General features: G+C 40.3%; 1 protein-coding gene across 3 annotated transcripts in view; it reads right to left on the bottom strand.

Moving 5' to 3' along the window:
• The window catches only part of Tmem62 (transmembrane protein 62), a 40,800-nt gene that overhangs the window by 7,864 nt on the left and 5,823 nt on the right, over positions 1 to 27,113 (bottom strand). The window contains exons 1-11 of one of the 3 annotated variants that reach the window (XM_031371608.1): positions 24,704 to 25,719; positions 24,366 to 24,477; positions 22,939 to 23,076; positions 21,648 to 21,693; positions 16,703 to 16,844; positions 14,219 to 14,343; positions 13,992 to 14,114; positions 11,304 to 11,459; positions 8,040 to 8,199; positions 5,183 to 5,296; positions 2,582 to 2,666 (exon numbers count right to left, since the gene is read on the bottom strand). In XM_031371608.1, the coding sequence (XP_031227468.1) occupies positions 2,582 to 2,666; positions 5,183 to 5,296; positions 8,040 to 8,199; positions 11,304 to 11,459; positions 13,992 to 14,114; positions 14,219 to 14,343; positions 16,703 to 16,844; positions 21,648 to 21,693; positions 22,939 to 23,076; positions 24,366 to 24,477; positions 24,704 to 24,883 (1,381 nt within the window). In that variant the 5' untranslated portion in view covers positions 24,884 to 25,719. Of the gene's footprint in view, positions 1 to 2,581; positions 2,667 to 5,182; positions 5,297 to 8,039; positions 8,200 to 11,303; positions 11,460 to 13,991; positions 14,115 to 14,218; positions 14,344 to 16,702; positions 16,845 to 21,647; positions 21,694 to 22,938; positions 23,077 to 24,365; positions 24,478 to 24,703; positions 25,720 to 27,113 lie in introns of those variants that run through there. The other 2 variants (XM_031371609.1, XM_031371610.1) reach the window with 2 other exon arrangements.

Below are 27,113 nucleotides of genomic sequence, written 5' to 3'. Positions count from 1 at the left end.
GTAGACCAGGCTGGCCTCGAACTCAGAAATCCACCTGCCTCTGCCTCCCAAGTGCTGGGGTCAAAGGCGTGCGCCACCACTGCCTGGCTGAAACTAGATTCTTTGATTCATAAAGGGAATATATTTCTTTCAGGCCAGGTAACTGAGAATGTAAAGCTCTATGTTGTAGCTACTAAGCTAATCAGCTAGGAAGAAAGTGCTGACATGTATTTTTAATGTTATCTTAAAATTAGTAATGCAGTATTAACCCTCAGAGGACTTAGAGGTTAACAACAAAGCCCTATCAACACTAACATGAAGTTCTTAAATGAGTTAAATGAGTTCTTGTTTCCCTTTTTGGACTTAGACTATAAAATAGTGCTCTCTAAACCTGGTTGCTTTTCAGAATCACTCAACAAGAATAGATTTCCATGTTGCTGCTCATATATGTGAATACTGGAATTAAGTTGGCCTACGGATCTATAGTTTTTAATGCCCTTAGGTTCTTCTTTTCTTTTTTGAAATTACCACAAGTTCCGGGGGATGGCTTTTCCTTTTGATATTTTAATTTAGAGACTTCAAGTTCTTGCCATACAGATCTTGCACTTGTTTGGTTAGAGTCACGCCAGGATATTTTATTTTATTTGTGACTATTGTGAAAGATGTTTGTTGTTTCCCTATTTTTCTCAGCCTGTTTATCCTTTGTGTAAAGGAAGGCTACTGATTTGTTTGAGTTTACTTTTAATATCCAGACGACTCTGATCTTGTTAATGAATCCAGGCTATTCTTGTGCTCATGGCAATCCTCCTGCCTTAACTTCTTTAGTGGTAGGATTACAGGCATAAGCCACATCACACCCTGCTTGGAACAGATTTTCAAGCCATCAAGAACACAAGTTGTACAGAAAGGACTGCTCTTCCCCAGCCACCTACTAGCCTCAACCTAAGCAGAAGCAGGTGACAGAACCAAGTGAGACTACGCAGTAAATGATGGACATGGTTGAAAACTGGGGAGAAAGGTTAGCTAGCTGCAGCTTCCTGTTTCAGCTCTGTAAGCCAACCGTCAATACTAGGCCTTTTACATGAATGTATCTATGAATGGGTGTTTCACTTGGCAGAGCTTGAGTGGAAACACAAATTACCCTTTTATTTAGACATGCTCATGGGAAGCTCCGGCCAGGATCACTAAAAGCTCTCTCCAGTGCTGCTGCCCAGCTCTACTGACAGGGTGTTCGCTTAGGAGAAATGAGCATCACCTTTAGCAGTTATTAAGGTGGCACACACCTTTAGCAGTTATTAAGGTGGCACACAGAAGCTCTTTCCTGCTCTTGAGATGAGTTTCGCTGCAGAGCTCAGACTGGCCTCTGTGTCTGGGTCCTCATGTCCCCACGCTCTTGTGCTGGGACTCTATGCACATGTCACACAGCCTGGCGGCATGGTGAGTCTCCATGACTTCCTTGGTGAGGGTGAGATGCAGCAGAGTTATCATTTATTATGGAGCATCTGCTCTGTTCAAGGCAGCAAGGTAGGTGTTTGTACGCGTGTCAGTCAGGGTGAGTGGGGAACAAGGACAGACACAGGTAGTCATCCTCAGGACCTCTGAGATGAGACATAACTGTGACACTATAGTCACTTCCTTCAGTCACAGGCTCTCAGCAGTGAGGAAATGATTATGGGGAGGAGGAACAATATGTGGTTATGGCATAGGACTCTCCCTGCTCAGCCCTCATTTGAAAATCCACCTTCTTCTTTCTTACAAGGGCTGTGTATGAATAATGGTCAGTTTATTCTTATTATCCATTACGATATGATAAAGGCACCTCAGTGACTTGGCAAGTCTAATCATGGAACCTTTCCAGGGAAAGGTTCTTCTAGGGAGAAGTGGCAAGCACTAGAGGCGATCAGGTGTTCTACAACCTGTTCTGAGTGTAATTCACGAACACGCATGCACCACTCAAATGTTACCCCCCCCCAATTTTTGATACAGAATGTTACTGTGTCACCCTAGCTGGCTTTAAACTCATAGAGATCCACATGCCTCTGTTTTCTGAGTTCTGGGATTAAATGCATATATACTATGCACAGTCAAATTTTTCCAAGTTTGTATTAAAACCTTATCTTTAATTATTTGAATTATTTTTTTGTTCAAATGTATTTCAACATAAATTATATTAAATAGCTATTCATAAAAAACAGCTACTTATATTATAAATTAGCCATTTTAAATAATATTGTGAATTTCCCCCTTTTTATTAAACCACATTTTATTGCCATACAGTAGAAGGGTGAAAAGAATTATTTTTCAAGATAAAAATATGACAAAGAAGTCGGGCAGTGGTGGTGCACACCTTTAATCCCAGCACTTGGGAGGCAGAGGCAGGTGGATTTCTGAGTTCGAAGCCAGCCTGGTCTACAGAGTGAGTTTCAGGATAGCCACGGAAACCCTGTCTCGAAAAACAAAGAACAAAACAAAACAAAAAACAAAGAAAGAGAATGTTCATTTAAGGATGTACCTCACAGAGCCCTCTGTACACTTGTTAATGATGCGGGTGTTATGGGGTACTTTCACATCTTCTAGAATAAAAGGAATCATGACTACTAACCTTTAAGTTCTGGGTATGCTAGATATCTGAACGTAATCAGCGTGGCGAGCTGGGTCAGCACAATCAACACAAACAGGACCCGTGCCTGCAGGGAGAAGTGGCATTAATGTGAACGGATATGTGGGCATGGCTCCAGACCTGTGCCTGCAGGGAGAAGTGGCATTAATGTGAACAGATATGCAGGCATGGCTCCAGACAAGGCTTCCAAACTGGCTTCATTAACAAAAATGGAAGTGGTGCAATACAAAACCCATATTTTAGTCTTCTTCATCCTCTGTTCTCCAGTAACTATGACTTTTGTAATTTTATAAATGATAATAGAAAATAGTAAAGTACTTCCTGTTTAAACACTTGGCTGTAGACTGCAGTTCCTGAAACAACTGTGAGGTGGTGAGTGGAGAGAATGTCACCTGTGATTAGTAAGTAACAAGCTTTAGAAAGCCACTCAGGAGGGGGATGGGTGCGGGAGGGACCAGCTACGTGCTGAGGATGAGCACGCATCCTCACATCACCCGCTTTGCTCTCCAGGGAAGAGGGTGCCGAATTCATCATAATCATCCATTCCTACATAGTGAGACTGGCATAGACATCCTGCTGGAGGGTTCAGAGGCTGCTCTAGTCTAGGGCAGGAGAGCTAGCTAGCACAGTGGCACATGCCTCGGAGAACATAGATGTGAACATCCAAGATTCTTCCTGCCCTCTCTTCCATCTGGCTGACATTGAGTTGTGTCCTTCATAAACCAGGAATCCAGTAAGAAAACTAATTTTCTGAGTTCTGTGAGTCAGTCTAGCAAATTACTAAACCCCAGAAAGGATGTCTTAGGAATCTCCCATTAATATCTCATCCATCTGAAGCATAGGTGGCCTTCTGGGGGGCAGTGTTGGGACAAGGGGGTGGTGCGGAGGGTGACTTTATAGGACTGAGTCCTTAGCCTGTGGGATTGACGCTTCTCTCTCTCTTGGCCATCAGTATGAGAACTGAGTTAAAGTCTACAATACCCAATCAGTGTCCACTGAGGACTAGAGGATTATTTAGCCTAGAAAGCCCCACACATTTGGTATGAAAAGTATATGTAGAAAAAGAAACAAGAGATTTTGTTTTCAACATCGTTACCACTAACAACAAAATACTCTGTAATAAAAAAAATTGTGGTCAAGAGAACCAAATATCTGATTCACTGATAGTATAATAAACTGCTTAGTGTTACTTTTTCTGGATTTACTTAGACCAATGTTAGAGTTTCATTATACTTGAAGGGTAATCTGTTTTATTTGAAATTAGATATGGGGCAGGGGTAGATTGTGATACTCATGGTGAGGAAGATCCCATGAAACTAGAGTACAAATCGCTACAGCCTCTCTCCAGACCATATGTTAAAACAAAACCAACCAGACAAAAACAAAAACTCCTCAGTCACTGATTCACTTAAGAAATATTTGTTGAAGGCCTACTATATGATAGGCATAACAAAGATCCCTTACTCTTGTGGGTCTTATATTTTAATGAGGAAGATGGAGAGAAAACAATACAATAAATAAATTTTATAATTATATTAAAAATAGTATAACTTCTCCCCATTTAGCAAGTCAGTTATAGGAATTTATCCTAAGAAACTTACATTAACAATAATGGAAAAACTAGTTGAAATTATTAGAAAAAGTTAGAAATAATTTTAAATATATAATTGGTTAAATAAATATATGTTCATTTAATGATTTCTTAAATAAATCTTAACATATTGAGTTATATATTTAATCAAAGAATATTTTCATATATGTGTTAATATAACACAGCTAAAAATCACATTATGAAATAATATTGTCAGGCACAGTGGTGTGTACTTGCATAATCTATGATGCTCAGGAGGCTGAGACAGGAGGATTGCTTGACCTCAAATGTACAAGGCTACCCTGAAAAACACAGTAAGACTTTGCCTCAAAAATAAATAAAGTAAACAGATACACACACACACACACACACACACACACACACACACACACACACGAACTAAAGTAAGAAAATAGTCAAAAGAAATTCCTGGGATTTGGAGAGATGGCTCTGGGTTAAGAGTACTAGTTGTTCTTCCAGAATACCCAGGTTTGGTTCCCAGCATCCACATAATGGTTTCCAACCATCCAAATGCTAGTTCCAAGGGACCTCATTTTCTGACCTTAAAGGGAGCCAGGCATACACATGGTATACTAACATCATGCAGGCAAAATGCTTATACACATAAAAATTAATAAATCTTAAAAAAAAAGAAAGGAAATTCCCTAGGTTGGTGAGATGACTTAGCAAGCTCAATGACCTGAATCCAGTCCTTGGGGTGGATTCATATGGTGGAAGAAGAGAACCAACTTTAGTGAGTTGTCCTTTGACCAACAGACACATGCCATGGTATGCGTATCCCCTTCCACATACACACAAAACATTTTATTCTTCTAGATAAATAGATAAGGAAATAGCTCTGATTTTATAAGGTTTAGATTTCTTGACACATAACTATAATATTTAGAAGTTTGAATTCACCAAATCCAGTAAAAACAAAAACAAACAAACAAACCAATAGATACAAATAACATTTAATTGAATTTACTCACCACAATGTAGTGGTCAGTAAGGAGAATAAATGATGCCAAAGGATCAAATGTGAGATGAGTGTTCTCTTGAGCAGAAAATATGTGGCGAGCACTCCTACTTCTTCCAGCAGAATCCTAGTTAGAAACACAGCCAGGAAGCAACTTGCAGCCATGCTTAAATGTGTATCTGGTTCTGATTATACACCTATGTACAGTTTCTCAACAACAAAGGCTTCCTGGGCTTAAAGACCTGTCTTGTCTTCCCACACTAAACCTGAAGGCTGAATCTGAAGGAGGCAGGGTTAAGGAGCTGCATAGCCTAGAAGCAGTGCTGAGCTCAGATGGTGAGGAGAAGAGAAAACGGAGAGAGAAGAGCAAGAGGGAGCCAGGTGTGATGGTGCACACCTTTATTCCCAGCTCTTGGGATGCAGTGAGACCCTACATTAAAAAAGGAGGAAGGGGAAGAAGAAAAAGAAGAAGAGGAAGAGGAGGAGGAGGAGAATAAGAAAATGGCCAAAGAGGTGATGATTCAGTTGGCAAAATGCTTGCTGCTGAAGCATGGAGACCCAAGTTTAATCCTCAGAATCCATGCAAAAAGCCAGGGATGGGCTATAGAAATGATATCATGAAGACTGGGGTTTGTATCCCACCACTCATATAACAAGCTTGGTTGCCTGCAAATGCCTGTTAACTCCCATTGCGAGGGATCTGACACACCGTCTTCCAGCCTCTGTGCATGTACAGGTGCAAATTCAGGCATACTCTTACACACATATAAACACATATATGCATAAACAGTCAACCAACCAACCAATCAAGCAAATACATCTATAACCCCAGTCCTACAGAGAGGAAGAAGAGAGGTTGAGTCTCAGAATTCACTAGCTGGCTGATTTATTCATATCAGTTCAGTGAGAGACCCTGCCTCAAAAAATAAAGCAAGTGTTGGTTGGGGAAGTGACTCAGTGATTGAAGTCTCTGTGCACAAGCATGAGGACCAGGGTTCGGATACCTAAAACTCATACAAGTTCTTTGTGGGAAGGGGGCCTGCCAGCCTGTAAGTCCAACCTCAGAAGGTGGAAAGGGGATCCTCCAGTTAGCTAAGGAGACCAGACATGCCTGAAAACTCTGGCTTTGATTGAGAGACCCGCCTCAATGAGTAAGAAGGGAGAGCAAAAAAGGATGATTCCCAACATCAACCAAAGGCCTCCACATGTATGCACACACATATGCAGTTATATATACAAGCATGCATGCCCACACATACATACTGCACACACACATACATAACACATACACATATATGAAAATGGAAAATATTTTTTACAAAATAAGGTAAGGAAAAAGACAATAAGTAAGGGGTGAGGAGAGGACTTATACAGTAAAAGAAATGGAAGACACTATTTAGCTAACTGCAATTCTGTGAGCCTTGTTTGGATTCTGATTTGAATCAACCAAACACATATGCAAACATACACACACACACACACACACACACACACACACACAATCAGACCTCTCTGTTACAGGATATTTGATCACACTGTGAACCCCAAAACTGTATTATATACTGAAAAAAACTGTTTCTAGTTGTGGTGTGGCTCTGCCCTTAGCACATACCTTTAATCTCTCTGGCTGGAATACAGACATACACATCTTTAATTACAAGCAATGAAGGTAAAGTTAGTTTGTAGAAGGAAGCAACCATGTTTGAAAGTAACATCTAATTGAACAGTGGACAAACTGATGAATCAGAGAAAGATTTGACAGAACAGAATATGTCCAACTCTCACAAAAAGAGAGAGGACAGGAAGTTATTTAAGAGAGCAGAGCAGGCAGAAAGAAAAAAGAGAGAAGAGAAAGGAAAGAGAAAGGCAGCAGTTTTACCAGGAGAGTTTTACAGAGAGAGAACAAGTTAGACACAGATGAAGACTGAGGAGCCAAAGAATGAGAAGGAGCCAGAAGATCAGAACAGATTGCTAGAGTCAATTTAAGGCCAAGCAGATCAATTTAGAAGAAACTGTGAGAAGCCAGATTGAATCAGTCAGTCTGGATAGGAATTTGAGCCAGAACAGCTGAGATGAACCAGCTGGTAGAGTTCAGAAAGAACAAGAAAGGGTGAGCTTATTCAGCAGTAAGTGTCAGAGGCTGAAAACATTCTAGGCCTAGATAAGATTGTACATGGTCTAGAAACTTCCAGGCCTGGGCCTAGGTTAGCAGACTGAGGCAGTAAGCCTTGGAGATAGCATTTACTAGTTCTAGTGTGGTGCATTTAAAAGGACAGAACTTTAGCATTAATGAATGAAGAACCAGGTTACCTATCAAATATTCAATAGATTGAATTATTTTGAGATAACATCTTATCTGGGTTGACCTCATGGTTCTCTTTCCTCAAGTCTCCTGAGTAGCTAGGATTACAAGTCTGGTACCTCACCAGGATTTAGCAGGTTAATTTTTTTTAAAATTATACATGTAAGATTGAAAATTGATTAGTGATTTCCTATGGATGAAGAAGATAGGAAGGAAGTTCACCAAGAATAAGAAAAACTGTTGGGGTCAGTGAGATGGCTCAGTGGGTAAAGGTGCTTGTCACTAAGTGAACCTGAGTAGAACCTAATGACCCACATGGTTCTTTAAATGAGAGCCAAGCTCTACAAGCTGTCCTCTAGCCTCTCATCATACAATCTTCTCTACCCAGGCACATAAAGTAAATTGAAATCTAACTTCCAAAAGAATATACTAAATATACTGTACTCAAACTTTGTTTACTGTTTATCAGATTTGTTTCTTACCAATTGACTAGCAATAAACCCAAATCAGAGTTCATTGTGGCAAGAGCCCAATCATTGACACAACAAACTAACAATGACTAACTTACCTGGACGAATACTTCTATGGTATGTGTCCCATTACTGTAGTTTCTAGGGTTCCACTTCAGTATGAAAATAGGACCAGACAAGTGAGAAGCCTGGCCTATATTACCTCCATCAATCTTAACAGTGACAGAAGTGATGGGGGATAAGGAAAAGGCCAATACTCTAAAATAAGAGCATATATAAAATGCATGATTTTAGGTATAGGACATTGTGTTTATAGAGGAGAGCAATGCTACTGTAGTCTGAAGACATGAACCACACTGTGCAACTGCAGAGACTTTGAACAATTCGGCAATGTTTAAGAAATTAGAAACATATATATATATATATATATATATATATATATATATATATATATATATATATATTGGGATGTGGTTTTAAGGACATGTTCTACCACAGAATTACATCCCAAGCCCCTAAACTATTATTATTATTATTATTATTATTATTATTATTATTATTATTATTATTATTTTAGAAAACAAAATCAGTTTCTTTTGATTAAATCTAGGGTAGACCAAAAGTTCCTTCTGAAGAAATTCCTGAATTTCTGGTTTTAATCTTAGGAATAGAACTGCAAATAGATATCACATCCTGTTAATCTAATTTTAAGCCTATAATTCATTCATTTGATTTCTGATGTATTAGCCAGAAAAAGCAAGACCATACCAAGAGCTGAGCCACCAGGCCTTTTAACACGTAGCACTGATATCCAGACATCATTAAGAATGTGATGGATAGGCCAGATGTAGTAGTCTAAACATCACATTCATTCTAGCACCCCAGAGACAGAGGCCAGCCTGTTCTACTTAGTGACTTCCGGGTCAGTCAGGGCTACATAGAGACCATGGCTGGGGGTGGGGGGAAGGGTAATATTTTTAGTTCTAAAAAAATAAAAAGTAATCAGGCAATCTTCATCAACATTCATATGCTCACTCATGTGCTGAGATGGCTCAGTGGGTAAAAGGGCTTCTCGCTACGCTGGATGACATTAAGTCCAAACCTTAGAATCTACATGGTAGAAGGAAAAGAACCAGCTCCTAAAAGCTGTCCTCTGATATCCACAGGCATGCTATGCCGTTTGCATGCCCCTCCCCAATAAAAAATAAATAAAATTTTAAATTCCTAAGAATTTATACCCACTTCTACAGCACTATCATTAAGAAGTCATTCAAGCCCGGCAGTGGTAGCACATGCCTTTAATCCCAGCACTTGGGAGGCAAAGACAGGCGGATTTCTGAGTTCAAAGCCAGCCTGGTTTACAGAGTGAGTTTCAGGACAGCCAGGGCTACACAGAGAAACCCTGTCTCAGGGGAAAAAAAAGTCATTCAAGCTAGTCGTGGTAGCCCACGTCTTAACCCCAGCACTCAGGAGGCAGAAGCAGATGGATCTCTGAGTTCGAGGCTAGCCTGGTATACAGACTCAGAGTGAGTTCTAGGACAGCCAGGGCTATACAGAGAAACTGCCTCTCAAAAAACAAAAAACAAAAATAAATAAATACAAACAGAAAAAAAGAAAAAAGAAATTATTCAAGCATTCATTCAAACAAGATAAGAACCTACTTTTACCAGATGTTCATCCTCAAATAAGAACAATCCTAACATTTTATGAATAAAACAACAAAGTGGTTAAGTTGTGGTACATTCTCTGTGCACAAAGAAAGGAGTCTTCTTGGACTGTGTTCTCTGATAACAATGATATAAAGAAGTGTCTTATGGAGACTACTTATTAAAGAGCGTCCAGAAGTGCTAATGACAGCTCTTCAGAAATGCAAACACACACACTGCTTCCATCACTGTGCTCTCCAGGAGTTAGTGCAGAGGCAGGTGGATCTCTGTGAGTTCAAGGCCAGCCTGGTCTACACAAAGAGTTTCAGGACAGCCAGGGCTACACAGTGAAGCCCTGTCTTGAAAAACTAATACAATATAGATGTATACATGTTTAATTTTTAAATATTTTTAAATATGCATAATAAGTGATCTTACATTTGAAAGATATTTTTCCAAAAATAATGTCTTATTAGAATTCTATCAACAACCATCACCAAATTCATACATAAACTATATTTTTAATTTCATCAGGGTTATGCAACAAAAAACAAACTTTTGCTTTTTTGGCAGGTGTTTCAGCAAAACAAACAAACAAAAATCCTAATGATACCAATTTCTAAAAGTAGAACATGCAGAACTGAGGTATAGCCTTGTAGTGAAGCAAGTGCCTCCCAGTAATAATGAAAGCCACAAAGTATCAGCTCTCCCTGTTTTCAGCTAACTCCCTCTTGTGCTTCACCCTCTGCTCCCAGCCCCAGGGAGCACATCCTGTTGGGTTGAACAATCCACACAGGCCAGCCATTGTTTTAATGAACTGAACCAAAAGTGTTGAAACATTTGACTCTTGCTTGCCTCTGTTAGGGTATAGCTGCGGTTTGGGCTTTACAAACCCCACTGTCCTCAATTTCTTTGTAACAGGAGCCTGCTCTTTCATCTCAGACTGAAAGAAAAGGCTCTCACTTGAGCTTATATTTGTGGTTGTCTGTAACTTTTTGTTGAGGACTATAACATATAAAACCCTAATTTTATCCTTAAACATGCAAATAATTAATAAATATAAATAAGCCGGGAAGTGGTGGCGCATGCCTTTAATCCCAGCACTTGGGAGGCAGAGGCAGGTGGGTTTCTGAGTTCAAGGCCAGCCTGGTCTACAGAGTGAGTTCCAGGACAGCCAGAGCTACACAGAGAAACCTTGTCTCGAAAAAAAAAAATAAATAAATATAAATAAATAAGCACAGATTATAAGGTAATATGTCATGGTTATAACAAAGTAAACATATGTGAACACAAAGGCTGAAATAAAATACACACACAAAAAAATAATGATTGTCTTGAGTTTCTGGATGATTTTATAGATTTTACCAGCTTTTAAAAAAAGTACGTTTTAGGGGACTAGAAAGAGTGGTAGAACACATGCCTGACATTGTGTGAGTGTGAAGCTCTGGTTCAAGTCCCAACTCCTTGTGTGTGTGTGTGTGTGTGTGTGTGTCATATATGCAGATATATACATATATACATAATATATGCATATATATACATGTACATGATATATGCACATATATACAAGTACATTGAATGGAAATGAAATAGAAAACAGTTTATATGTTTGGACGGTTGAAAAAAAGACAGTGGGACATGCCCTAGCTTTCACACCACAACAGTCATTCTTCATCCATATCAAACTGAAAGTCAATTCTGAAACATAAGACATACCTTATGTGTGTGGAATGGAAGAGCCTTTCTAGTGGTTCATGCTTAGCGCAGCTATAGAGGAGTGATTTGGGATTGGTGATAAGAATCACAGGCCATTTGTCAAAGGTTACATCAGCAAAGCTGAAGAGGTCGTGATCAAAAGCAAAGATCCGGTACCTAGAGGCCACAGGAGAACAGGGGAATTTAGTTACTTACTACTCTAAGCTTGAAGGGGAATTTAGTTACTTATTACTCTAAGCTTGAAGGAGGGCTAAGGATGAAGCTGAGGTGTAAAGTGTTTGCCTAGTACACAGGAAGCTCTGGGCTCCCGCACTGCATAAGTCAGGTGTGAGGCACATACCTGCAGTCCCGGTACTCAGGAAGTAGAGGCAGGAGGATCAGGTTCATGATCCTCCTTAGCTAGATAGTGCGCTCAAGCCTAGCCTGGGCTACATGACACCCTTTCTCAAAGGGGGCTGGTGCTTGAAAGTAAAACACAGATAAAAATAAAACCCATAAAACTAGGACTTTTGATACAGTGAATTGATAGGAGGTAAGGTTGCTCTGCTTCTTCTCTCCTTCCTATGACTTTACCCCTCACCCCGTGTGATCAGCTGGGAGCTGACTTTACTCTTCACCCCGTGTGATCAGCTGGGATCTGACTTTACTCTTCACCCCGTGTGATCAGCTAGGAGCCTGACTTTACCCCTCACCCTGTGTGATCAGCTGGGAGCTGACTTTACCCTTCACCCCGTGTGATCAGCTGGGAGCTGACTTTACCCCTCACCCCGTGTGATCAGCTGGGAGCTGACTGAGGTGATGAAGCTAACAGCAACTTAGATCAATGCCTGCATGCTTTGATTCTAAAGATAAATGTTTTAAAATTAGTTCACTTTATTCTAGACAGTACTTTTACGACTATTTTGAAACTAAGGTGTACATCAGCAGTCTAGGATCTGGCATTCTTTATTCCACCAACAATGCTACATCAAATACAAACTCCTACTTATCCGAAGAATTTAAATTACTATTGTAGCAATAACTAAAATGTCCGGCATAAAATTCAAGGGAAAAAATTTCCAGCCCCAGTGAATCTGAAAGTTTGGTACACAGACCAGCCCACACCAACAGAATGTTTTTATTTACAAAGGATGAGTCAAGAGGATAGTGAGTTTGAGGCTAGCCTAGGCTAAAGAGTAAGTTCTGGGATAGCCTGGGCTGCAGAGTGAAATGCTCTCTCAAAAACAAAATCAAAAACAAAAAGCAACCAACTAACTGATCAAACAAACAAAGAGGAAACAAAAAGGAATAAGAAAAAGCCAACACGGTGGTGTACGCTTGTGGTCCCAGCACTCAGGAGGCATAAGCACTTGGACTCTACAAAGTCTAAATCAGCCTAGTGTGCAAAGCCAGCATCAGGCTAGTTAGGGGCTAGATATATTGAGATCGTTCCTCAAAAGAAAACAAACAAGCCTACATTTTAATGCATGTGTCTTAAATTTTACATTGCATAATAATGTAAACATTACTGCTCTAGTGGCTGAAGAGATGGCTCAGTAGTTAAGTGTTACAGGATATTTGAACCTGTTTCTAGTTAGGGTATGGCTCAACCCTTAGCACACACCTTTAATCCCAAACAAAGAAGGTAAAGTTAGTTTGTAGAAGGAAGCACCCACGCTTGAAAGTGATGTCTAATTGAGTGGCAGAAAAAGTGACTAATCAGAGAAAGATTTAACAAAATAGGAAAAAAAAGCTACTTAAGGGAAAGACAGACAATACAGGAAGAGAGTGCCCTTTTGACCTATGCAGGCACTAAACACACACACACATATATATACATATATATGTGCATATATATGCATATGCAAGGCATTCACATAAACTGAATATATCTAATTTAAAAATTAAAAATAAGCTGGATGTAGTGGCACATGCCCTTAATCCCAGCACTCAGGAGCCAGAAGCAGGCAAATCTATGAGTTGCAGGACAGCCAGGTTACACATAAAAAAAAAAAACCTGTCTCAACACCCCCAACAAATAAATAAATAAATAAATGAGTAAATAAAAAGTAATTAATCTAAAAATTACTGTTAGAACAAGTTTTAGATAATGGAAATGATTATCAAATACATATTAACTAATAACTTGTCAGAGCCTAGAGTCACCTGAGATGGGTTTGTAGGCATGCCTGTGGGGAAATCTTTTGATTTTAAGTGGAGTAGAAAGAGTGCCCCCATCCCCATTGTGGGCGCCATGCCCTGGCTAGGATCAAGGATGATGGCAGGGAAAAGAGCTGCGCATTCTGTACTCTCTGCTCCTGACTTGGACATGATGGCACCAGCTGCCTCAGTCTCCTCAGCATGAAGAACCTTCTCCTTGACTTGTGAGCGAGTAAACTCCTTCCCCCTTAAGTAATTTTGTCAAAGTATTTATTTAACCACAGTAACAAGCAACGAAATGCATATTGCCTTAAAAGAACAAATATTGAGTTCTGCTGCTACACACCTGTGATCTCAACATGTGGGAGTCTGAGGCAGAAGGATTAAAGATTAGCCTGGGCTACATGGTGAGAACTCTCCTCCAAACTAACAAACTAAACTAACAGAATTATCACAAATCATCCCTGGGATCACCCCTCACATTAATAGTAAAGTGTCACTATTTTAGCAAAATCTGTATAAGTTTCCCTCATAGGGAAGTCTCCTCACCTTCTGTTGTCTTTCCAGTCTCCCACCTCAAGTTCCAACGTGCCTGTAAAGTGACGAGTGTGCAGAACAGGCATCAGCCCACCAAGCGTATGGAGGTGCCCACACAGATAAGCTGTAGCGGAACTACACAATGAAAAACAAACAGGATAAATGCACAAAGACAATAAGAGAGTCTCTTCAGAAAGCAATGGGAAATAACCAGTTCTGGCTCTACAGATCTGCCTCACCCCATTACTGTCCGGATCCCTGGGGATGGAGACATGATAGTTGATGTTGTAAAGTGGCCAAACCAAATCGTCTGGTTGCTCTCACTACTTTTCTTGGAAAATGATAAGAGTTCCTCCATCTGTTTCTAAAGTGGGAGAAAAAGAGAAGGATCTCTAAATTGGGCCTCAGGTTAAAATCCAGTGCCAACAAGTTAAACATTTCCCCTACAGTTTATGACAATGATCTCATTGTCTCTGTAGCCACAGTTCTACTAGGTAATGGCCTAAATATATATCCATCAGTTCCAAACTGTTTTCATTTACTTTATAATTCCTTTGATTCTAAGGTGACTGTAGTATGTAGGGCAAGTACCACCTGTGTTTGATGTACAAAAACTGAATTCTAAGTTAGTTAATCTTTTCAGGGCTGGGAATGTAGCCCAGAGGTAAAGCTTTAGCCTCGTAGAGTGCATAAGGCCCTGGGTTCAAGCCCCAGTGTCAGGAATGGGGAGCATAATTATCCCCTTAATGAGACAACTTATCTTTTCAGTTTTGTGTACAACTACATCACAATTTTTAAAAGAGACACTAAGCCGAAATGCTAAAACATGCACATGTGTTATTCATCCACAGACACACCTAAATGTTAACAGGTCTATTCATATTAGTCAAATATCAGAAACTCCAACAAAGTATAATATACCCTCACAATGGAATACTACTCAGTAGTAAAAAAGGAAGAATTATGGATGGATACAGCCACATACATGCAGCTCAGAAGCATCATGCTGAGAGTCAAAGCCAAGAGACCATTCTGTAAGGTCGCACTCACCTAAAATTTTAGAGTAAATAAAACTACGCTGATAGAGAGCAATCACTTGTACCATGGGAGTAAAGACCCTGAAGGAAAACTTTCTAGGGTGGTAAGTCTTGATTTCTAAGTCTTGATTGTGAGAGAGTTATAACAGCATACACATCTGTAAAGTCTTCAGACACTTACTATATAAAAAACATCTCATGACATTGATTTCAAACATAACTGCACATATATAATGTACATACAATGTACATTGCGTACATTGCTTAATGTACATAAGCATGCTTATGACATTTGTAACATACTTACAGTAATAAACTTCTGAGCCTCAACCTTGGGATTTCCAATTTGGTAAAACTGGGGTCAGACTAAGAAGACTCGGAGGCTGGACAGATGGTTCAGTGGTCAAGACCACTGGCTGCTCTTGCAAGACCTGAGTTCCCAGCACCCACATGATGGTTCATAGCCATTTGTAACTCCAGTTCCAGGAGATCTGATGCCCTCTTCTGGCCCCCATGGGAATTGCATGCACATGGTCCACATAAAAAACGGCAGGCAAGACACATAAGACAAAATAGGGCTGGCAAGATGGCTCAGTGGGTAAGAGCAGTGACTGCTCTTCCGAAGGTCCTGAGTTCAGATCCCAGCAACCACATGGTGGCTCACAACCACCCGTGATGAGATCGAGGGCAGAGAGCAGGGCCTGAGAGCAGCCACACACACATGATGGCTTATGGACATCTGTACAGCTACAGTGTACTCATACACATAAAATAAATATATAAATAAAATATATCTTTTTAAAAAGACAAAATAAATAAACATAAAATAATTAATAACAAAAGACCAGGAATTCAACATTAGGTAACATTACAATTGGCTTTTATGTACTTGGTCTGTGCACTGCATCTTTAAAACTCTATTCTAAGAAAAAATTTTAATATAAAGTCACCAGCTCACTAAAGGCACTTGGTAATTAGGAAACACGACATAACTTTATCCCATGTTCTTAATTTCTAGGACCTTCAACATAACTCTGAATTTCTCTTAGTCCTTGGCAAATCCTACTATTCACTATCCTTTTTCTCTATACTGGTCATATGCTCCAATAGTAAATGAAACACTCAGGGACTTTTGTGATCTTATCACTTTATACTCTTATAAACAGGGATGTGTGCCTCATGTAAGAATGCACTCATCAAATAAGGACATATCTAGCATTTGTTATACTTAGACATACAAGAGTTTCTCATATGTGCTTTTATAAATGACAGTTTTTCACTTAGCCTTGCCAAAATGTTTGAATTGTTCTCTTTTTAGAAAAATATAGATCACTAATTAATATTGGCAATTGTGGGAATTTAACAATATATCATATAGTACACCAAGCTATATGCTCTATACCTTCCTGAATAATCCTATACTTAATCCATACTTAATAAACATTTGCTAAATATATATAAAAAGTGAGGTTCTTCCTTCCCAACTTTTAGATAAAAATAGAGATAGTAGTAACAATTCTGAAGTTGCTAGTAGTTTCTAAATATATTTATAACCACAGTAAAACTTTTCTTGAGCATACCTAGATGAAAATATGGTTATTTAAGATAATGAAATGACTCAAATATATTCAAGAAAAAATAAAACCAGGTAAGTTGCAAATGGAAGTGATTTTTTTCAAGTCATACCTCATCTAAAATCCCAAAGAAATTATAGGGTCTCTTAGGCCCTGGCCTTTGGGTGGCATCCACAGAGATGAAAGAGTAGTTGCCAAAGGGGGTGCTGTGAATGTAATGGAAGGAGCCATCCTTACGTACAGCAGAATATTTCCTAGAAAATACAGATAGAAAGGCTTTAGTGCAATTATAAAAAGAGTGAATTTCATGTTAGAGCAATAATAAAGGCTCATTAAGAAAAAACTCCTTCTAGTCAAGAGAATAGATCTCTGGCCTGGACAGAAACCAATCATTCCAACTGGGCTGGGTCAGTCATCTGGCCAAGAGACCACCCCTAGGAAGGCAGAATCATTTTAAGCCATGCCAAAGAGAGATGCAATTATTTTCATTTATTTATTTATTTATTTATTTATTTATTTATTTATTGGCTTTGGGTGAGTGTTTGGTTTGGTTTGGTTTGGTTAGAGACAAGGTTGTACTACATAACCCTGGGTAGCCTGAACTCACTCTGTAGACCAGGCTGGCCTTTAACCCAGAGATCCGTTTGCCTCTGCCTCCTGAGTGCTCAGATTAAAGGCAAGTGCCACCACATCTAGCTTTGGGACAATTTCTTCTTTAATGAGATAACTGTGCTTTTTCTTCCCAAGATTCTCAATACTCAGTCGTGACTAGGAGCTACCATGAGTCACTGCCTGACTGAGGCCTAAGTTAGAAACATACAACTTCTCATTTTCTTTCTTTGCCTCTTTTCTTAGGCTGCTGGCCAGAATCTAAGTGGACTCTTTCTGATACCTGGGCTTTCTGACTTTCTGATGCTCACTTGCCCATCATGTGACTGCTTGCCTAAGAGGTATGTGTCTCACCACCAGGGAGGCTTAAATGGCATGGCTTTTTTTCCTTCTCTCTCTCTTTTCTTCCAGGCAACTGCTGAGATTTACAGCTTGCCTGCCCCAAGTGCATTTCTTTTAAGTCCTAACAAAATTGTCCTGTTCCAACTATCACATCAGATCTTTCCCATTTGAAAAAGAGATTTCCTGCTGGGCAGTGGTGGCACATACCTTTAATCCCAGCATTTGGGAGGCAGAGGCAGGCGGATTTCTGAGTTCAAGGCCAGCCTGGTCTATAGAGTGAGTTCCAGGACAGCCAGGGCTACACAGAGAAACCCTGTCTTGAAAACAAAAACAAAAACAAAAACAAAAACAAACAAAAACAAAAACAAAAAACATTTCTGATCTGAAAGAGAAATTCACTAAGCTACGCTTCCACTTGATAAAAGGATTGCATTTCAACATTTTTCTCTCATCTCCAAGGACTCATCTAAATTAATTAATTAATCCAGGACAACACACAAAGTCACCAAGTGAAGCACAGGTGGCGACTATCTTAAACAGTCCCTTAGACATTCAAAAGAAACAAATCAGAGTCTAGTGAGCTATCACTTATCAATCTCTGCAAACTTCAGTCGAGACTGGAGAAATGGTTCTGCGATTAAGAGGACATACAGTTGTTGTGGAGGCCTTAGTGCCCATCACCTATGCCATGCACCACACTAGAGCCTGTTAACAGCAGCTCCAGGGATCCAGCACACTCTTCTGACTCTACAAGAAGCTGTATGCCAATGCTCATACCCACAAAAATGCATGATTTAAAATTTAAAAATAAATCTTTAAGAAAGACCAAATCTATGTTCAGTGAGAGGGCTGGCAAGAGGGCTCAACTGACCAGAGCATTTGCTGCTCTTGCAGAAGACCTGAGTTCAGCTATTAGCCCTTATATGGTGGCTCACAACTTCCTGCAATTCCAACTTTATGTAATTCTTACTCCTTCTTCTGACCTTTGTGGGGTATCAGTTTAGCACAGGGTACACATACATATATGCAGACATAACAACCATACACATGAAATAAAAGAAATTAATTTAAAAAGCCTTCAGCGAGGATTAGCAGTGTAGTGCAATGGTAGGTCGTAGCCTTGGATCAGATATGAGCATAGTATCAAAATATTAAAAAATATTAGTGAGAGCTTGTTGAGTATATATTGGAAGTCGGGAAGCCTTGGTATGGGGAGATACAGAAGGTATTTTCTTCTGGAAAAGAGCCTAAAGAAGTTCAATCAGTGAAGAAAGCTTGCAAGGTAGGTCATCAAGCGAGAAGGAGATTGATAGTCTAGAATCACGTACATACATTTTTTTTGGCTTCTAAAACCAATATACAGGATCCACATCTAATAACGAATGTCCTTAGTATCCTAGGTATCAAGCATATTCAGCTATCCATGAAGGGAGAGGGTGAAGAATGGAAAGGATGTGTTAACATAGAGCAAGTGCCCATCCATTATTTACTGAATAAATAAAAAGAAAGCATGGATTCTATTGGAGGTATGTTGAGCATACAGAAGTCATTGTACTCACAAAGAAGCACTAAGAGACCCAGGAACGTTAACACACAGAGGTGTGTCCGCAGTGGAGGAGAGAAAATCAAATCCCTGAGTTCCATCCAGGAAGCTGAGAGTGGAGGTTGCTAATGACCTGGTGACCTTTTTGCTATCTGAAGGGACAGACCTCATCCACATTCTTCAGAATTCCAGATTCTTCCCTCCCTAGACCATTACCCATCCTTACGAAGATGTCATATGTACTTTATGCCTGCTGACCTCCATGCTATCTGTCGGAGACCACAGTAGAGTCTGGGCCTTTTAGCTGTAGAACCCAACCTCAAGGTCACATGTCCTGTGTAAAAGAGCTGCTATGTAATCACACTTTACGCTTTATGGTACATCTGGAACTGGACTGATTAGACTGACTATTGCCTAGCAATCTTTCCCCAAACTGTACTGTTTTAAATGTGCTGACAATGGAAATAAACTCTCCAAAGTCTGTTCCAAGTTGACAGAGTCAGTCCGCACCAGGCTTTCATGCTCCTCTTCATGTCCTCGCAGTTTGCTTCCCTGTGTGAGGCCTGTAGGGAACCTCTCCCACTCCCCAGAGATGCAAGTATAATATCCAAATTTCAGAGCTTTATTAAAAAAAATAGTTATCTCTTACCTAAGTGTCTTGTGTAATAGCTTACTTAATATGTAAGACTTTGAAACAAACTTTCAAACTTTAACATACACACTTAAAGCTATATTTAACTACTTATACAGAGTCTAACTATTTGATGTTAACATTGTCTTCTTTACAGACAGTGTCTCACTATGTAGCTCTGGCTGTCTTAGAACTCACTATGTAGACTAGGCTGGTCTCAAAATCATGGAGATTCTGCCTGCCTCTGCCTCTGCCTCTGGGACTAAAGGCATGTGCCACCATGGCAGGCTTCCACAAGGCCCTGGGTTCAATACCTAGCACAACAACAAAAATCTGAAGTAAAGCACTTTATTAAAAATATATTCCTGGCAACTATTCTGCATACCCAAATTTGAAAACCAGTGGAATGGACTTGCAACCACAACCCATGTCTTAAGAACACCTCCACTCATCTGGGTGGTCGTGGCTCACGTTTTCAGTTCCACTGGGGAGGCAGAGACAGGTGAATATCTGTGAGTTTGAGGCCAGCCTGGTCTACATAGCAAGTTTCAGGTCAGCCAGAGCTACACAGTGAGACCTGTTTTGAAAAACAAAAACAAAAACAAAAACAAAAACCCAACCAACCAAAACAAACAAACAAATAAGCCAAAAAGCAAAACAAAAATTACCAAAACCAAAAATCCCCCATCTTCATTCTTCATAGGCCTTCTCTGTGTTTGCCCTATGACAACCTCTACCTTTTCTGATTTCTTGTAATGGTTCTCATATGAACCAAATAATGCAGCATTTCATCAGCCTCACCTTCATGTTCTTTTCTAATGGTTCCCCCTAGCATATCTTCTCTTAAGAGAACATAAGTTCCTTGAAGGTAGGGGGTATTTGTTAGCATTAGCTCTTCTGTCTCGAAGAGCACACAACTAGAGAAGAGCTTTTAATGAACACTTAGTGCTTCATTAAATGACAAAGCAGACTAAAACTCCTCACTTCCCGGAGCTGAACGTGAAGCTGCAACCATAAGAAGCATCCCGACGTACTGAAGCTAGAGCTTGCTTCTAACACAGAGGTGCCTGGGCAGATCACATTCATGATGTATAAAGAAAAATTAATGTTTATAGTAGCCAGATGACAGGATCGAACAGCCATTGGTGACCCCTGATCTCTGTGGCCACTCCAGAGGCCCACAGAATCAGTCTCAGCATTCTGAAAACCCACTAACTTCAGTAGTCCAGGTACAAGCTCTGATCTAAACACTTCTATGTACCAACTGCAACCAAAGGAATGAAAGGAGGCTGGGTGTGGTGACTCAAACCCTTAATCCTAGCATTCCTGAGATAGAGGCAAGTAGACCTCAGTGAGTTCCAGGCCATTTCAGCATGATCTATATAGTGAGACTCTACTTAAAAAAAAAAAAAAGGAGCAGAAGAGAGCCCGGCATGACTATATTGTTGGCAAATGTGAGGCTGAAGCTAGAAGGCGCATTAGACACTTCAGACCAACCTGAAAGCAAATTCCAAAAAGCGAGAAATTTTTTTTTGTTTTTGTTTGTTTGTTTGTTTGTTTGTTTTTCAAGACAGGGTTTGACAGGGTTTCTCTGTGTAGCCCTGGCTGTCCTGGAACTCACTCTGTAGACCAGGCTGACCTCAAACTCATAAATCCACCTGCCTCTGCCTCCCAAGTGCTGGGATTAAAGGTATGTGCCACCACTGCCCGGCAAGAAAAATATTTTTTAAAGGACCAGTTGTAACACATACACACACACACACACACACACACACACACACACACACTCACACATACACTCATTTTTTAAATTATCCAAAGTTCTTTTTACAGAAATTTTATGTTAGAGGTGAGTTTACTCATTCATTGAATGGACTGCACCCTTCTTTTGCTAGACTCTACTTAGTAGTCTGCCTTGTGGTCATCTAGTACCTGTAATAATTGCTGATGCTCTCCAGACTTGGAATGTTATATGCATCTAGAAGAAGAAAAGCAAACATGCATCACTTTCTATAACACATTCAATGCAAGGTGTCAACCAACTGTACATTTAAAAAGCAGTAACCTCACTGACTGAGCATACTGAAGAATCGTAGGTGCATTGCAATTTTGTTCAGAAGAAATCAGTTTGAAAGTTCTAAGACTAGGCTGTTGTTTCTGCTTGCCTGGAACTTTCTAGGTAGCTCATGTTGACCTCAAACTTGTTCATCCTGCCGTGACCTCTCTGGAGCTGGGGGAATAGACATGTGCTACCATACCTGTCTTGCTGCTGTTTTAATGAAGGGATTATAGAGTCAGAAAGAAACAAATCCATGCCTGATCAATACAACCATAACGAGTGCAGAGGCTTTAGTCAGGCTGGCCTAGAACTCCCTCTGCAAGAGAGAATGACCTTGAATCTATCTGTGGTTCTCTTGCCTCATGCTGCCACAGTGTGCAGTTTTAGGGACCATGCCAAAAAATGACTCATACATACTAGGCAAACAGTCTACCAACTGAGCTATAATTTCAGTTCTATGGTTTTTGACAAATACACAGTTATATATTTAAGACCACAATCAAAATAGAAAGCAGTTCAATTGCATTCTAAATCTTAATGCCTTTAAAATCAGTTTCTCCTCCTATTTCTACCTCTGGCAACCACAGTCTGTCTTCTGCCTATAGTTTTTATCTTTTTTGAATGTCATATAAATGGAATCATACAATAGGAAAATATAGATTTAGCCTCTTTCACTTAACACAATATAGGGGTGTTTTTATTTTATTTTATTTATTTATTTTATCCATTTTAAACATTTTCCCACAAGAATTTCTGAAGAACTCTTTCTCCCATGTAAAGAAGAAAACACTATACCAACTTTCACCTGAAAGGCCAACAATGACATCTCAATGTTTTAGGTTTTGGTTTTTTGTTTTGTTTTGTTTTGTTTTTTGCTTTTTGGGTTTTTTGTTTTGTATTGTTTTGTTTTTTGTTTTGTTTTGTTTTGTTTTTTGTTTGAGACAGGGACTTGCTATGCAGCCTAGCTGACCTAGAACTTGCTATATAAACTAGTCTGGCCCCAAACTCATAGAGATCTACCTGCTTCTGAAGTCTTAAGAGATTTGGCCTTCACTATATCTAAATTTATGTTACAATTTTCCATTTTATAACTTTATAATCTAAACTAGAGAAATCTATATTTTTGAAGGAATCTATATTCTATCCTGCTCTTGGCAGATTTACCATGATTTCCTTTGATATCCAGCCACTTGGTTTTTTCCATGACTCTTGTCTTCTTCAGAATTCTCTGGTAAGTTTGCCATTCTACTTCATGTTGTCTGGATCCCAAGTGTTCCTTTGTTTTGGCATCTGTCAGGTCTCCTGTGAGTTTACACAGAATTGACTTGAAATGTAAAATAAACTCCAGGGGACTCAAACAAACAAGCATGCTGAACACAAATTTGTAAACTATTCAGTACACATACATAAAATCAATTGAGTCCACATATGTCCAAAGCAAACCATTTAAGCCATTTAAACTAACAAGATTATCTCAGCAAGGGCGATATTATAGTAGGTTAACAAGTGTTTATGTAGTCTATAGTGATATTGGGGGGAAGGGAATGACTTAAAGAGCCCTCTACAATGGGTTAGAGAGATGGCTGTTCCTGAGTTCAATTTCCTGTAACCACATAGTGGCTCACAACCATTTATAATGAGATCTAGTGCCCTCTTCTGGTATGTAGGAAGATCATGGTATATATAGTAAGTAAATCAGAAAGAGAGAGAGAGAGAGACAGAGAGAGAGAGAGAGAGAGAGAGAGAGAGAGAGAGAGAGAGAGAGAGAGAGAGAGAGAGAGAGGAAACAGTACAAAATTCACCAATATACTAAATGAAACCCCTTTATGAGATGTTGCAACATTCTAGCAAGTGCCTATTACCTATTGCAACAGTTGCTTTCCAACCCCTAAATCAGGATTTATACTGTGACCAAGCATTATTTCAGAGCAAAAACCAATCTGGTTTGACCAATGAAATGCCAAAGTTTCTAGGAAGTAAACAGAACACCTAAAGCAGGGGCGTACTCGTTATCTGAGGGCTGATGCTTCATCTTAATTAGAGACACGTTTCAGAAGGGTGAGTGATAGCTGAGCCACCCAATAAACAGAACACAGAACACACAATTCCTTGGAGCTTTTTTTACCCAACCTTTGGGGTCACATGTGCACAGGTTTGAAGAGTCTAGGAAATGCAGTCAGATGAAGTCATTTGACAACTGAAAACATAACCTCCTTTGTACACAAAATTTAAATCAGCAAAGGAGAGCTTTTGATTCCTGATTAAAGGACATTTCCTAATTTTCAAATTCATCAGGACATCATCACCATCAACACGTGCGTGCACACACACACACACACACACACACACACCACACAAATATGTCAGCCAAAAAATCACATAAGCATCACAAGTCTTGTTCCTACGACTTAAACCTTGAGATGGCCAAGCATTTAAATTGGATCCTGACTCCATTATCCACTACTTCAAAGGGCTCACTGACAGGCTGTAGCGAGGGCTCCCAACACCCTCAAGCGAATAGCTGCTCCCCATTCTACCATCAGGTCCACAGAACACCACCACCACACACACAGCACAGGAATCCTCCCTACCAGTGGCCAGGACAAGAGCCGGTTGAATGATGTCAATAGTTTCCGAACAGAACTTCTCTAAGGCCAACGCTCTGCCTGGATCTTGAAACCTGCTCAGGTGAATGTCGGATATCTGTCAAAAGCAGGCATTGGACAGAGACACAGTGTCTGAGTCAGGAGGAGACGTACCGGCACGGGTGGCCCGCCAGCTCTCGGGGAGCCGAAGGGAAAGAAAAAGATGCCCTAACGAACCCCGGGGAAGGAGAGCGGAGCCTCCGGGCGGGCGGACGGCCACCGAGGCCCCCTGCTGGGCTGAGCCTGCCGCCGCTTTGCCCTCCCCTAGCCTCCCGCCGCTTCACCTGCAGACCCCAGAAGACGTTGTTGGCTTCCGAGCCCGGGGCGGGATGCGGCCTCTGGGAGCCTCTGGGCTTCGGCAGCGGCGTGGACGGCCCAGCCAGGCCGTACTGCTCCAACAGCAGGGCGGCCAGCGTGGCTGCCGCCAGCCCGGCCACCACGCGGACGGCCAGCAGTCTCGCCATCGCGGCGCAGCCCCGGAGCGCTCCGGCCCGCACTTCCGGCCTCTGTGGCCTCCAGCCGCCTCTGCAAGTGGCCTCAGCCCAGGCCTCCGCGCCTCTGCAGCCCGGCTCCCAGGCTACGTTTGACAGCGTAGTGAGGACCAGGAAGAGCCAAGCGAGGGGGTGGCAGGGAGGCGGCACGCCACCTGGCTCCTCCAGGGTCTGGCATCCCTGACCGTGGTGCGACCTCAGCACCTGTAAAGCGAAGTTAATGATAGCTTGCGTGCATGCAGGGTGCTTGTGAGAATCAAAGTGAGTATGCGGACGCCTCTTAAAGTACAAATGCGAGGGGCGGCTCACTCTGGCTCCTTCTGGAATAACCGCAGAGGATTCCTTATCTTGTGGAAATTATCTTTTTCCTTAATCTGATTTCATATGTACTCGTTTATATAGCATTGTGGCACTGTAGTTAGTATGCTGGTAAATTAACCTTTCCTATTTCCCAAAGCAGAATTAGATTCTAGTCGTGGCCTTAATTTATCAAACCTACTTCTTCTTAATTGTTGGCTTTCAACTCTTTAATATGTGTTGCTGTTGAGAATAAACATTTTTATACAAATCGTGCTTTAAACAATCTTTCTTTCCTTGGGATATATTGTCAGTGTTGTACTTTATGCCAGTTTCAATTAGTTCAACATCTCTGGACTATAAGCCATTGATGTAAACAGAAAGCATAAGGAAGTGTGGTCCCCAGCACCTACATTAGGAGGCGTCTGACCAAAAGCTCCAGGGAATACAATGCCCTCTTCTGTTCTCTGTAGAGAATGCACTGGGTTGCACAAACCCATTTTCAGACACACATATAATTAGTACAAAAATAAAATATTTTTAGGTGGGTGTGGTGGCACACACTTTTAATAGCAGTATTTGGGAAACAGAAGCAGGCAGATTTCTGTGAGTTCCAGGACAGCTTGATCTACATAATGAGTTTCAGGACAGCCAGAACTATGTAGATAGACCCTGTCTCAAAAAAAAAAAATTACAATTTAAAAAAAATTACATGTTTATGTATGTGAGTACACAGTTACTCTCTTCACACACACAGGGCATCAGATCCCATTACAGATGGTTGTGAGCCATCATGTGGTTACTGAGAACTGAACTCAGGACCTCTGCAAGGGCAGTCAGTGCTCTTAACTACTGAGCCATCTCTCCACCCCCTACAAAATATTTTTAGAATATTTATTGTTATCATATGTGTATGAGTATTTTGCCTGCATGTATGTCTGTGTACCATGTATGTGAAGTGCCCATAGAGGCCAGAAGAGGGCATTGAATCCCTTCACACTGGAGTTCCAGACTGTTGTGACGGACTGTGGGACTGTGTAAGTGCTGAGAGCTGAATCTCAGTCCTCTGCAAGAGCTACAAGTACTCTTAAGCATAGAGGCATCTCTTCAGCCCTTAAAAAGAAAATGTTAAAAGATTTTAACTGTAAAAAGAAAATAAAAATAGTAGAGACAATCTACAGTAAATTCCACAATACAAACCTTTAAAATAATCCAAGCATAGTGGCTCGTGCCTTTAATTTAGCACTTGGAGACAAAGGTAGGATGATCTCTGAGTTAGAGTCCAGTCAAGGCTACATAGTGAGATCCTGTCTCAAATAAAACAAAAATTTAAAAATCTTTAAAATGACACACACAGCAGAATATCATACAATAACTAAAGTAAACTTGAAGAAAAATATATGGGGTGAAAGTGTGTTAATAACAGGATAATAAACTTCCTAAGATTTATAGTATGACACAATATTACACACACTTTAGGCCAAGGATGGACGAATGCAAGAGCATAGAAGTGTGAGACTAAACAGTCTAGACTTTAAGGTCAGTGATAACAAGGGAGGTTAGACTGGCAAAAATATTTCAGGGTAGATTTAGCAGGGATTTGTGTGACATGCAAATTAAATTTCATATGTGTGATCCCAACTTGCAAATTTGAGATATGATTTGAATGGCAACTTAGAGACATGAAGGTCAGGAGTTCAAGTCCAGCCTGGGCTACATAACACAACAAGTAGAAAATTCTATGAAGTTTTATTTCATGGACAAAATTATTCATGCCATTCTACACAGTATATGAGATATTTAACAAATTTTGTTTTTTTGAATAGAAATTAAAAGGTCAACACAGATGTAGAGGCTCACAGCCATCCATCGAACTGAGTACAGGGTCCCCAGTGAAGGAGTTAGA

The sequence above is a fragment of the Mastomys coucha genome, unplaced genomic scaffold (assembly GCF_008632895.1).
Source record: "Mastomys coucha isolate ucsf_1 unplaced genomic scaffold, UCSF_Mcou_1 pScaffold15, whole genome shotgun sequence".
NCBI lineage: Eukaryota > Metazoa > Chordata > Mammalia > Rodentia > Muridae > Mastomys > Mastomys coucha.
The sequence above is the reverse complement of the archived record's forward strand: the minus strand, read 5'-3'. Positions and strand labels throughout refer to the sequence as shown.